The 13,802-nt window shown below is 48.8% G+C and overlaps 1 protein-coding gene across 2 annotated transcripts in view; it reads right to left on the bottom strand.

Moving 5' to 3' along the window:
* The window catches only part of HMCN2 (hemicentin 2), a 176,156-nt gene that overhangs the window by 149,523 nt on the left and 12,831 nt on the right, over positions 1 to 13,802 (bottom strand). For both annotated transcript variants that reach the window (XM_055541400.1, XM_055541401.1), the window contains exons 2-4: positions 2,924 to 2,994; positions 1,139 to 1,297; positions 196 to 318 (exon numbers count right to left, since the gene is read on the bottom strand). In XM_055541400.1, coding sequence (XP_055397375.1) covers positions 196 to 318; positions 1,139 to 1,297; positions 2,924 to 2,994 — 353 coding nt within the window. The remainder of the gene's footprint in view (positions 1 to 195; positions 319 to 1,138; positions 1,298 to 2,923; positions 2,995 to 13,802) is intronic.

The following is a 13,802-nucleotide window of genomic DNA, read 5'->3' as shown; positions in this document are numbered from 1 at the left end:
CCCAGGCTTTTTTACTGGCAAAACTGAGGAACCTGCAGCACCTACTTTGGGGGTGATTGAGAGGGTTCTACAAGACGGTGTCAAAAAGCCCTGAGCACCAGGCCTCCTGCTGTGAGGTGAGCACTCAGCACTGGTCCTGGAAGCCAGCCGATGGGCAGAGCCGCCCAGGGATGCAGCATGTCAGGGCAGGCTCACCTCGGTCACCTGCTGCTTGTCCAGGTGGAACACCTGCCCAGAGCTGGTGGCGGCGATCTCCTCGTAGGCCAGGTAGCCAGGGTGGGTGCGGTCACCACAGTCCCCCGTCAGCACAAAGACCACCTAGAAGACAGATGGGCAGCCTGGCTCACGGTGTCCTCAGCCCCTTCAGGTATGGAGTGGGGAGGGGGAGGCTAGACCAGGAGGGAGTGACCCGGAGGAAGCCCTGTCATCTCTCTGGGCTCGGGTGATACACCTGTGAAATGGGAATGATGAGAGTTCCCGCCCCGTGGGGGTCAGGACCGATGCAGGTCACGTGTCCGTCACAGGGCCAGGAAAACAGTAGAAGCCATTATGAAATCTACAAGGGAGGGAGTGTAATTGACTCTGCTCCAAGTGGCCCCCAGACGCCGCAGAGCTAGAAGAACCATGGAGAACCCGCATTTCTTCTAGATGAGAAGACAGAGGAGTTCTCCCGTCCAGAGAGGAGTCCCAGCTCTTGAGGTCTTCCCCAGGGATTCCTCCCTGCAACCCCATCCCACCGCCTCCCCCACCACTCAGTGTGACAGCCAGGAGCCAAAGCCCCAACGCATCTTCCAGACCCTGAGACAATGGGTGAAGAATGACATGACGGGGAGCAGAGGAGACGCCAGGAGGAAGATGGATTGCCCAGCCTCCGACAGGGCGTGAAGGGAGCGGAGGAGTGCTGTGGTCTGTATCAAAAGCGGGCCCCCCCAGGGAGGCGTGGGCCTGGAGGACAGGGCCAGAGCCTGAGAACACACTTGGACTTCGCAGCCCATCTCCACCAGGGGGCTGGCCGGCGTGGCTGGCAGGCACTGGAACCCGGGCTGTGCGGGAGAAGCCCCAGCTCCGCTCTCCCGGCGGGGGCTCGGGGCTGCCCTTGGAGACCCCAGTGGCCCCCGACCCCCTGCCGGTAGCTCACCTGTGACTGTTTAAGCTGCAGGAGCCTCAGCACCTCGTCCTTCTTGTGGTAGTCCTTGGCACGGGCATCCGAGAAGACGTAGATGAAGGAGCCGGGGTTGGCCACCTCCACGGCAGCTTTGATGGCCCCCAAGCTCATCTCTGGGCAGTCCCCGCCTCCCTGCAGGACAGGGCAGGTCAGCAGCTGCTGCCCACCTCCTCCACGTGGGGCCTATCCTGGGAGGTGGGAGGGGGGCATCCCCTTCAGTGGCTTCTGTCCCACCTGTCCAGGGGTCAGGCCTGGCCCGAGCCACTCCCTTCCCTGAGACACACCTGCATCATCTTCTTTCATTCATTCACTCATTCATTCCTTCATTCACTCACTCATGCCCAAGGGACATGGTCCCTCCCTCCCATGGAGTCTGGCTGGGAGGCAGACTTTACATTAATAAACATGACACAGTTATTTAATTACCATGGTGATGAGTGCTACAAGTTGGGGGAGAAGGATGGAGCCACGGAAGCATCTAACAGGTACGCCAAAGAAGGCATGAGTGAGCCAAGGTTTGGACACCAGAGGGGTAGAGGGGTCTCCAGGGAAGGAGAGGGGAGGGGTGGGCAGAGGAGAACATTCAAAGCCGCCTTGTCAAGCCTTCTCTTTAACCTGCCCTGGTGCATGCTCGCATGCTCAGTCACTCAGTCGTGTCCAACTCTTTGCAACTCCATGGACTGTAACCCGCCAGGCTTCTCTGTCCATGGGATTTCCCAGGCAAGAATACTGGAATGGATTGCCATTTCCTTCTCCAAGGGATCTTCCTGACCCAGGGATCAGACCCAGGGATTGAACCCAAGTCTCTTACATTGGTAGGTGGGTTCTTTATCACTGAGCCGAGAAGTGATATCACTGGGAAAACCAAACCCACCTTGGAGTCAATCCCAAATAAGCACACGACCCTCCTTCCCCGCTCACCAGCCAGGAGCTTTCTGCCTCCCCGGGTTTGCACGCCCAGCACCAGAATCAGGATGTGCACAGGGTGACCTCAGTAAATGCTTCTCCCCTTGGTTCACTCATTCATTCTGTGTGCTGGGCCCTGGGGGACTTGGCAGTGAGCTGGACACATCAGAGAACACCCTGCATTCAGGAAGCTGGCAGGGTTGAGAGAGAGAGGCTGAACCAGGGTGTTCAGTGCGGCCAAAAAACCCAGGTGGCATGGGATGTCTGACCCAGTCTTGGCCTGGGTTTGGGGGTCTGAATTGACCTCTCTTGCACCTTCCCTGGGGCTTCCCAGGCAGTGCTAGTGGTAAAGAACTCACCTGCCAATGCAGGAGACATAAGAGACACAGGTTCAATCCCTGGGTCTGGAAGATGCCCTGGAGGAGGGCATGCCAACCCACTCCAGTATTCTTGCCTGGAGAATCCCATGGACAGGGGAGCCTGGTGGGCTACAGACCATGGGGTCGCAAAGAGTAGGACACAACTGAGCGACTTAGCACGCAAACATCTTCCCTTAGCTGTGTCACATACCCCCTCCCTCCACCCATGCATCCATGCAGTCAATAATAAGACCTACTATGTGCCAGGCACAGGGACTCCTGTAGGTACTTGGGTCACTGAATAAAGGAAGGAACCCCAAGCAGTATGGAATCTCCAGGACCTCCAAGCTGAGGGGGAGCCCCAGGCAGAGTTGGGTGGCAGGTCATTATAGGAAGCACCATCTTGGCCCCGAGGTGTGGCAATAACCTGGGCCTCTGGCATGGACTGGGATGAAGGGCACAGGGGGCCAGCAGCTGGGGCGGGGCAGCCCACCTGCACATAGAGTTCTCTCAGCTCCCTCTGAAACACCGCTGGGTCCGATGTGAGGGTCACCGGGCCAATATCTGTAGGGAAGAGAGAGAGGACCAGATGGGCTTGACCCCCAGACGCACAACCTCTGTGGACTGGGCAGGAACTGAGAGGAATGGAGGCCTGGACCTCAGAGATCCCCACAGAGTGGGGAGGGGTGAGGGAGCAGCTGCCAGGATCAGAGCTGGAAGAAAATATTCGCAAATGAAGCAATTGACGAGCTCTTCATCTCTGAAACACACACCAAGTTCTTGCAGCTTAACATCAAAAAAGCAAACAACCCAATCAAAAAGTAGGCAGAAGACCTAGACAGATGTCTCTCTAAAGAAGATGTAGGGATGGCTAAGAGGCTGAACAGGAAAAGATGCTCAACATCACTAATTATTAGAGAAATGCAAATCAAAATGACAGTGAGGTATCACCTCACATTGGTCAGATTGGCCATCAACAAAAAATCTACAGACAACAAATGCTGGAGGGGGTGTGGATAAAAGGGAACGCTCCCACACTGTTGGTGGGAATGTAAAGTGATACAGCCACTATAGAGAACAGTCTGGGGGTTCCTAAAAAACTAAAAGTAGAACTAACATATGACCCAGCAATCCCACTCCTGGGCAAACCCCTGGAAAAAAATAGAATTCCAAAAGATACATGCACCCCAGTGTTTATTGCAACACTATTTCCAGTAGCCAGGACATGGAAGCAAACTAAACGTCCATCAACAGAGGAATGGATAAAGAAGATGTGGTGCATATATATAACGGAATATTAGCCATAAGAAGAAATGAAATCGTGCCATTTGCAGAGACAGATACCCTGGTGGTTCAGCAGTAAAGAATCCGCCTGCAATGCTGGAGACACGGGGAGACTCGGGTTCAGTCCCTGGGTTGGGAAGATCCCCGGGAGAAGGAAATGGCAACCCACTCCAGTATTCTTGCTAGGAGAATCCCATGGACAGAGGAGCCTGGTGGGCTACGTCATATAGGGTTACAAAGAGTCAGACACAATTGAAGTGACTTAGCAGTCACACAGGCAGAAACCAACACGACATTTTAAAACAACTATACTCTGATTAAAAATTAAAAAAAAAAAGAATTGTACTCAAATATTCATAGCAGCTGTATTCACAATAGCCAGCACTGGAGACAAGCCAGCTGTCCATCAACTGGTGAATGAATAAACAAGCTGTGGTACATTCATGTAATCAAATACCACTCAGCCAGAAAACAGAACAAGCTACCAATAAGGGCAACCAGATGGATGAAGCTCACAGATACAGTACTGCACGAAAGAAGACAGCCACAGGAGAGTGTCTACTATATGGTTTCATTTATAGAAAGCTCTGGAACTGGCAGAATTAATCAAAGCTGAAATAAGCCAGATCAGGGGTTGTCTAGGGGATAGGGAGATCAAAAGAACTGTCGGGGAAGGCAGAAGTGTTCTATATTGTGATGGGAATGTTGGTTTCCCAGTTGTCAAAAGTGTAAAGCAAAGATTTGCAGTACTTCAATGGTTGTAAATTTTACCTCATTAAAAAAAAAAGAACCATAAAAAGTGATCGTTGTGGAGGGGTGGAGTGGAGTGGGGAAGGAGCTGCAGAGGAAACAAGAATGGCTGGTTTTCAGGGTATTTGGTGATGCTGGGGGATGGGGATATATCCACGTGTGTGTGCTTCATCGTGGCAGACTCTTCGTGGCCCCATGGACTGTAGCCCTCCAGGCTCCTCAGTCCATGGAATTTTCCAGGCAAGAATACTAGAGTGGGTTGCCATTTTCTTTTCCAGGGGATCTTCCCAACCCAGGGATCGAGCCCACATCTCCTGTGTCTCCTGCACTGAAGGTGGGTTCTTTACCACTGAGCCACATGAGATACAGGGATTCATTACACTATTGTGCTTACTTTGTATATACTTGAAATTTTCCCTAAAAAAAAGTCTTTTATTAAAGAGAAGTTGCTGAAAGCCACAGCTAACATGAGACAAGGTGACCAGTGCACAGAGAACAGAGACAGAATTCCAACTCAGCATGTGGACATGTGCACAGTAGGGGGTTTGCAAGGTGATCTGGACATCTGATTTCTTTAGGAAATAGTTTGTCTGAGTTCTTGGTGAATTCTAGTAACGGGCTATTTTTAGCTCAAGAATTCTAAATTCCAATCACTCCTGTACTTGGCAACTCGTCAACCGACCTTAGTTCTTAGAAAATGAAGCACATGGAATCATCCGGTATTCATCCACAATTATCAAGGAAGAGTCTGGACACCAGCTTTTCTTCTGCAACCACAAGTCTGATCTCTGTATCTGGGAGTCTGTTGCTGTTTCATAGATATGTGTTCATTTGTGTTGTATTTTAGATTCCACATGTAAGTGATTTCACATGGTATTTGTCTGACTTTCTTCACTTAGTATGATAATCTCTTAGGTCCATCCATGTTGCTGCAAACGACATGACTTCATTCTTTTTATGGCTGGGTAAATATATATATTTGGCTGCATATATATATATTTATACCACACTTCTACCCCCTGGCCCCTGCCTCTCTGCTGTATATTTCCTCACCATGTCCAACACCTCCTTCTGCGCCTGCTCTGGCCTTTACCAAGTCTTCTCCTCCCCCTCCCTCCTTCTGAACTCTGCAGTGACTAATTCAGCCAAAACCTTGGCCTTTGACCTCAGACGGGCTTCTCTGCTAGCTCAGCGGGTAAAAAATCGCCTGCAATGCAGGAGACCCCGGTTTGATTCATGGGTCGGGAAGATCCCCTGGAGAAGGGATAAGCTACCCACTCCAGTATTCTTGGGCTTCCCTTGTGGCTCAGCTGGTAAAGAATCTGCCTGCAATTTGGGAGACTGGGTTCCATCCCTGGGTTGGGAAGATTCCTCTGGAGAAGGGAAAGACTACCCACTCCAGTGTTCTGGGCCTAGAGAATTCCATGGACTGTACAGCCCAAGGGGTCGCAAAGTCAGACATGACTGAGCGACTTTCACTTGACCTCAGACAGATCTGATTGGAATTTTGGCTCCACCCTTCTCCTATCATAGGGCTTCTCAGAGCTTACTACATGGTTCCAAGCCTCAGTTTCCCCATCTGTAAAACAAGGTGTTTCTCCTCGCTGAGAACCATCATTGTGAGAATCCAGTGAAGCCAGGCAGGGAAGCGCCTTGCTTGGCTCAGAACCAAAAGCTCAGCAACTGGGAGTTGGCCCTGGGAGCTGAACATGCGATTCTTTGATCTTCCTTTTCTTTTCTTTAAATTTTATTGATGTATAGTTGATTTACAATGTTGTGTTAATTTCTGCTAAACAGCAAAGTGACTCAGTTACACATACGTATTCTTTTTCATATTCTTTCCCATTATGGTTTATCAAGCACTTGGTGCGCTTAGTCGCTCAGTCGTGTCCGACTCTTTGCAACCCCATCAACTACAGCCTGCCAGGCTCCTCTGTCCATGGGGATTCTTCAGGCAAGCACACTGGAGTGGGTTACCATGCCTTCTTCCAGGGGATCTTCCCAACCTGGGGTTTATCATAGGATATTAAATACAGCTATCTGTGCTATACAGTAGGACCTTGTTGCTTATCCAGGGATTCTCCTGGTGGCTCAGATGGTAAAGAATCTGCCTGCAATGCAGGAGATCCAGCTTCAATCCCTGGGTTGGGAAGATCTCCTGGAGAAGGAAATGGCTATCCACTCCAGTATTCTTGCCTGGAGAATCCCATGGAAGGAGGAGCTTAGCGGGCTACAGTCCATGGGGTCATAAAGAGCTGGACACAACTGAGCAACTAACACTTTCACTTTCATACATTCACTTAAAAATACATGACATTAACGATACTGACATTTCCTAAGCACTTACTATGTATCAGCCCATGTGCTGAGATGTTGCCTGTATATTATTAGCTCACTGAATCCTCCCTCACACCTGGCAAAGCCAACTCTTACCCACATATTACAGAGGAGAAATGAAAGCCCAGAGAAGCTAAGTAACTTGCCCAAAGACACAAAACCAGTAAGCCAGCAGAGCTAGAAAGTTAGTTTTGTCATTGCTGTTCAATCACTAAGTCACGTCCAACTCTTTGCAACGTCATGGACTGCAGCACACCAGGCTTCCCTGTCCTTCACTATCTCTAGGAGTTTGCTCAAATTCATGTCCATTGAGTCAGTGATGCTGTCTAACCATCTCATCCTCTGTCGCCCACTTATCCTTTAGCCTTCACTCTTTCCCAGCATCAAGGTCTTTTCCAATGAATTGACTCTTTCCATGAGGTTGCCAAAGTATTGGAGCTTCAGCTTCAGCATCAGTCCTTCCAGTGAATATTCAGAGTTGATTTCCTTCAGGATTGAATATTAGCTTGCTGCTGCTGTTGCTGCTGCTAAGTCGCTTCAGTCATGTCTGACTCTGTGCGACCCCATAGACAGCAGCCCACCAGGCTCCCCTGTCCCTGGGATTCTCCAGGCAAGAACACTGGAGTGGGTTGCCATTTCCTTCTCCAATGCATGAAAGTGAAAAGTGAAAGTGAAGTCGCTCAGTCGTGTCCAACTCTTTGTGACCCCATGAACTGCAGCGCACCAGGCTCCTCCGTCCATGGGATTTTCCAGGCAAGAGTACTGGGGTGGGGTGCCATTGCCTTCTCCAGAATATTTGCTTAGGCCTGTACAACTCCAGAATCTGAGCTCTTGACAACTGCTTCCTATGGAAATATACATAGAAATTCCTGACATGCAGAAAAAGAAGGGAATTCTACCAACCAGAAATCACTACTCTTATTCTTACACATAACTTTCAAAATGTTCATGCATATTTGTAAATCTTACACAAATGCACACTACTTGTAGCAGAAGTTCTGTTTACGTATAAATAACATACTCTTTAACTTGATTCCTTTCAGTGAACAACATATTGTAAGCATCTCTCCAGAAAGTCAAATACACCCTTCAAAATCATTTTTAATGGCTACAAACCATTTCCTTTGGACTTGGTAGACTTGCCCATGTTGTTATGTTTCCAATTTTCATAATGAACAACATTATTAAGAACATCTTTGTCTTCATCACATTTAAGCACTAGCTCCATCGTTTCCTTGGGATACACTCCCATAAGCAGACTTGCTGGGCCAAAGGGAAGGGCGTTTGTAAAGACTCTGGATACAAATTCAGTAACCCCATCACTGTCCTCCTTATCCCCAGACATTCCTGCCTCTGATCCATCTATTGTCAAGGCCAGAGGAGCCACCTTCATGGCCAGTTTTGCTCATATCATCCCTGTTCAGGAATCATCGACAACTGCTCCTTGCCTGGAAACCAAGAGAAGCCTCTGCAGTGCCCACTTCTTTTTTCAAAACATGATATATATAGTCTTATTTTATTTGGCTGTACCAGGTCTTAGTTGCAGGACAGGATTTCAGTTGCTACATGGCTGTAGTTCCCTGACCAGGGATCAAAGCTGGGCCGCTGCATTGGGAGCCCCGAGTCTTAACCATTGGACTGCCCGGGAAGTCCTAGTGCCTGGTTCTGAACCTGGGAGGCCCTGCCCCCTCCATCACAATCTATCAGAGGGAATCTCTCAGGCTCCCTGACAGTTCCCAAGGCTGGACCAGTGCTAGGCTGATCACATTGCCTCCCATTCACAGCAACACGAGAAACAGGGTTATTGTAAATGTGCTCCAGTTGGAAGGACTGCCCTTTCTTCTGCGGTCCATCTGTTTCCTTCTTGGGGAGCTAAGGGTCGCTCTTTCTTCCATGGAAGGATCAGTTCAGTTCAGTCACTCAGTCGTGTCTGATTCTTTGCAACCCCATGAACTGAAGCACGCCAGGCTTCCCTGTCCATCACCAACTCCCGGAGTTTACTCAAACTCATGTCCATTGAGTCGGTGATGCCATCCAACCATCTCACCCTCTGTCGTTCCCTTCTCCTCCTGCCTTCTATCTTGCCCACCACTGGGGTCTTTTCCAGTGAGTCAGTTCTTCACAATAGGTGGCCAAAGTATTGAAGTTTCTTGGAAGGATAATAGTAGTCAAAGAGAGTTGATCCTTTCCATGGTTCTACTTGTCAAGTTAAAATGTAGGTCATCAGCTTCTTCTGGGATTTCCCCTCATTTTTCTTTTTTTTTTTCAGTTGTTTTTTTTTTTTAAACAACTTTACTGGGTGGAGAAAACCAAAATGGGCAGCCCTGTAGTGGAAGGTGGGGAGAATGCCAGACCTACAGTCTAAAGTCTGACTTTCCATCAAGGCTGTTCTGAGATATTCTGTAATGAGAGGAAAGAAGATTCTTTGGGGAATTGCCCAATCCCAACTCCCCCACACCCCTCAGCAACATTCTCCAACAGGAACCACCTCATCTAACCTCTGGGTGTCTCAGCCAGGGATTGTATGGCAAACACAAGACACAGGAAATTTCAGGAGCCCTGGAGGACCCCCTGGGCTGGAGATCCCTGGAAAGGACTTTACAAACTCTGTGTTAGTTTTCTGTTTTTGCCGTAACAAATGACTACAGACTCAGTGTCTTGAAACACCACACATTCGTTTCTGGAGGTCAGGAGTTCTAGCATCAAGGTGCTGGCAGGGCTGTGTTCCTTCCTGAGCCTCTAGGGGAGAATCTGTTTCCTTGTCTTCTCCAGCTTTTGGAAGCTTCCTGCATTCCTTGGATCACGGTCTTTGCCCTCCATCTTCAAAGCCAGTAATGTAGCATCTTAAAATAGCTTCCTCTCCTTCTGCTCTGTCATCACATCTCCTTCACTTATTCTGATTCTCCTGCCTCCCTCTTAGAAGGACCCTTGTGATTACAACAGGCCCGGCTACACAATCCAGGGTCATCTCCCCATCTCAGGGTTCCTAACTTAGCCACTTCTACAAAGTCCATTTTGCCATGACAAGGAATAGATGTACAAGCTCTGTGGGTATCTAGGGGGCATTATCTGGCCTACCTCAACCTCCACCATCCTGTCTCCTTCAAGAATGGGCTTGGACCCCTAGGTTCATAGCAGGACTATTCACAACGGCCAAGATACAGGAACAACCTAAATGCCCACCGACAAAGGAGTAGAGAAAGAAAATGTGGTCTATATACACAGTGGAATACTACTCAGCCGTAAAGAAGAATGAAATCGTACCATTTGCAGCAACATGGATGGACATACAGATTATCATACTAAGTGAAGTAAGTCAGAAGGAGAAAGACAAATACCATATATCACTTACGTGTAGAATCTACAATATGACACAAGTGAACTCATCTGTGAAACAGGAGCAGACTCACAGACACAGAACGGACTTGTGGGAGGTGGAGGGGCTGCAGGACAGAGGTGTGGATTGGAAGTTTGGGATCAGCAAATGCAAACTATTATACGTAGGATGGATAAGCAACAGGTCCTACCATATGGCACAGGGAACTGTATTCAAAATCCTGTGATAAACCATAATAGAAAAGAATATATAATGTGTATAACTGAATCGCCTTGCTGTACAGCAGAACTTAACATCATAAAGCAACCATACTTCAATAAAAATAAATTTTTAAAAAAGAAATGGGCTTGGAGAAAAATGATTTGACTACCAACCTATGTGCCAAACATAACAACGTTGAGGATGAAGAGATCCGAAGACCCCAGCTTTAAAAAGACGGCGAAACTGAGGCCAGAGAGGGGAAAGGAGTCCTTCAAGGTCAGGTGGGAAGATCTGGCAGAAGAACTGATTGACTACATCATGCCAACAGTGATCCCTTCTCTTGTTCATCATCGTAGACCTCCCGCCAACTTCGGTGCCTGGCACATGGTGAGTGCTTAAGAAATACTGTCCAAATGAGTTCATGAATAGTCTTTATTTACTCATAACAAATCCTGTTAGAGTATACTGTTTGAGCAGCCTCAAGTCAGGACTGAAGTTTCATTTATCTTTCTATCCTATGCCCAGCACAATGCCAGCCATACAGTCAAAACTCAGCAATTATTTGCTGGATGTGAAGCCTGTCTGATTCCCAGGCCCTCCATCACAGCATGCCGCTCGCTGCCCACCACTCAGAGAAACAGATCCAAAACGAGGCAGGAAACCAAAGGTGGTTATTCAGGGCATGCAGGGGAGTTGGCCGTATTAAGGGAGAGCTGGCTGGATAGACAAAAGTGTGTATCATTCCTCTTGAGGTAGAGGACAGGGCATTTTAAAAGCTCTGCCCCAAGTTCTGAACAAAGAAGGCTCTCAGGGGAGAGCACACTTGTATACACAGACACACTGATGCACAAAACTAGTCTGATTTCCTTCTTGCACTGAACAGATAATCCCCAAGCCACCTCCGCACACTGACTGTTACTGACCAGTCCCATCATTCCAGGGCTGGACCAGTTATCAAGATGCCCAGACAGGGATTGGGGCACGAAGGTCTTCTTTCCACCTGTCCTCCTTGCTGTCTGATTGTCTTCCCGCCCACCCATCCATCTACAGCTCCAGGCAGTGAGACGGAGATGGATGCCTTCTTGTCTTTCTTTGATGCTGGTCCACGGCTTTATTTTTCATTCCTGACACTTGCCGCAACATCATCACTCACCATCCCTAAGCTTCCAGGACACGGTGCTTTCAGCAGGGTGGTCATTTCAAGACCTGCCTTTCAGCAGGACAGAGTGAGGTACGAGGACAGGGCAGGATACCTGGCATGTCTCCATGTGAGTTTGCCCACTGAGAGGGCTTGCTTAAGCCCCTGTCCATCTCCTTCCCTCACATGATCCAGGCAGGGTTGGCTCTGGATAAAAAGCCCTTCCTAGCATGATTTGATGTGGATGATGGTGGTGGTGCTGCTGGTGATGCTGGTGAAGATGGTGATGCTGGTGATGATGATGCTGGTGGTGAAGGTAGAAGTGGGTGATGTCCTTAGCAGCAGTTTCAATGCACTGAGCACTTATTATTTCACAGAGTTTAGCTCAGTCCTATTAACAGTTCCCTGTTAGAATTGAGGATGCCAAGACCTTGGTGAAGGTCATACAACTCATAAGTGGTAGTTAATATCTGTACTAGTTTCCTGAAAGTGAAAGTGTTAGTTGCTCAATCGTGTCCGACTCTTTGCAACCCCGTGGACTGTAGCCCACCAGGTTCCTCCGTCCATAGGATTCTCCAGGCAAGAATACTGGAGTGGGTTGCCATTCCCTTCTTCAGGAGATCTTCCCCATCCAGGGATCGAAGCCAGGTCTCCTGCATTGCAGGCAGATTCTTTACCGTGTGAGCCACTGGGGCAGCCCCACTAGTTTCCTGGGGTTACTATTAATATAATAAAAGATCACAAACTTGGTGACTTTAAACAACAGAAGTGTATTCTCCCACATTCCTGGAGACTAGAAGTCCAAGAACAAGGTGTCAGCAGCCCATGCTTACTCTGAAGGCTCTGGAGGAGACTCTGCCTCATGCCGTCTTCCTCTTCACCTCTCCTGGTCCCAGCAATCCTTGGTGCTCCCTGACTTGCAGACACAGCATCACTCCAATCCTGCCTCCATTGTTGCAGGGCCGCCTCCCTGTGCCTCTTCTCTCCTTATAAGGACACCAGTCACATTGGATTAAGGGTTCACCCTACTACTGCATGACTTCATCTTGACTAATTATATCTTCAATTACCCTGTTTCCAAAAAAGGTCACATTTTGAGGTTCTAGGAAGGACAAGAATTCTGTGAGGACCATGTTCCATCTAGAATGATGTCCCAATCCACATAATTGGCTCCAAAGCCACCTAATTGGCTACACCGTCTCCTAGAATAATGGTGACGATGATGATAAGGAGAGCTACCATTGTTTTCATATTTATTAAGCCCTGGGATTTCTTTGGAAGGAATGATGCTAAAGCTGAAACTCCAGTACTTTGGCCACCTCATGCGAAGAGTTGACTCATTGGAAAAGACTCTGATGCTGGGAGGGATTGGGGGCAGGAGGAGAAGGGGACGACAGAGGATGAGATGGCTGGATGACATCACCGACTCGATGGACGTGAGTTTGAGTGAACTCTGGGAGTTGGTGATGGACAGGGTGGCCTGGCGTGCTGCAATTCATGGGGTCGCAAAGAGTTGGACACGACTGAGCAACTGAACTAAACTGATTCTGTTCTAGGCACTTAATATACATTTGCAGAAAAAAAAATAGCAAGCTATAGCCTCCTATTTATTATCTCTGTTTTATAGATGAGAACTCAAGGGCTAGGAAGAGAAAGCAAACTTGCCAAGATCTTACAATGAGGAAGTTGCAGAGATGGGATTCAAACCTGGGCCTGTCCAACCCCAGATCCAAGCTCTCAACCACACATGAAGCTGCAGACATTTGACACTTGTTCCCCAGCCCCTCATTCCTGTTCCTGGAGGGGAAGGGAGGTTCGTGACTGAAGGTGGGCACTTGCCAAACAGCTGGGCAGATGTGGCGTGCAGTCTCTCTGAGCAGGGCTCGCCGGCCCCAGAGATGATTAAACCCATGACCTTGGCTCTCCTGGTGCTGTCCTGGAGCATGCAAGTCCCAGAAGCCTGGCCCGGAACCATCTCTCCATAGGGAAGTTTTTTCCACTCGACAAGAGGAGGGTGTGGAGCCTCTGGGACATGAGGATCACACACAAGAAGAATCACCCAGCCCTTCACGTGGGTGATGGATGGTCCAGCCCCTCACCCACTGTGTACATCCCAGTGGTCAAGGCCACAGTCAGGCACCAGAGGTCCAATCTCACAAAGACCTCACATCCAGGACTCTTCCCCGAGTCTAGAATAATGTCTAGAATTCCATCTAGAATAATGTCCCAACCCACATAATTGGCTCCAAAGTCACATAATTGGCTCCAAAGCCACATAATTGGCTATACTGAATCCCAGAATGAAGGTGACGATGATGATAAAGA

The sequence above is a fragment of the Bubalus kerabau genome, chromosome 11 (assembly GCF_029407905.1).
Source record: "Bubalus kerabau isolate K-KA32 ecotype Philippines breed swamp buffalo chromosome 11, PCC_UOA_SB_1v2, whole genome shotgun sequence".
NCBI classification, from domain to species: Eukaryota; Metazoa; Chordata; class Mammalia; order Artiodactyla; family Bovidae; genus Bubalus; species Bubalus kerabau.
The sequence above is the reverse complement of the archived record's forward strand: the minus strand, read 5'-3'. Positions and strand labels throughout refer to the sequence as shown.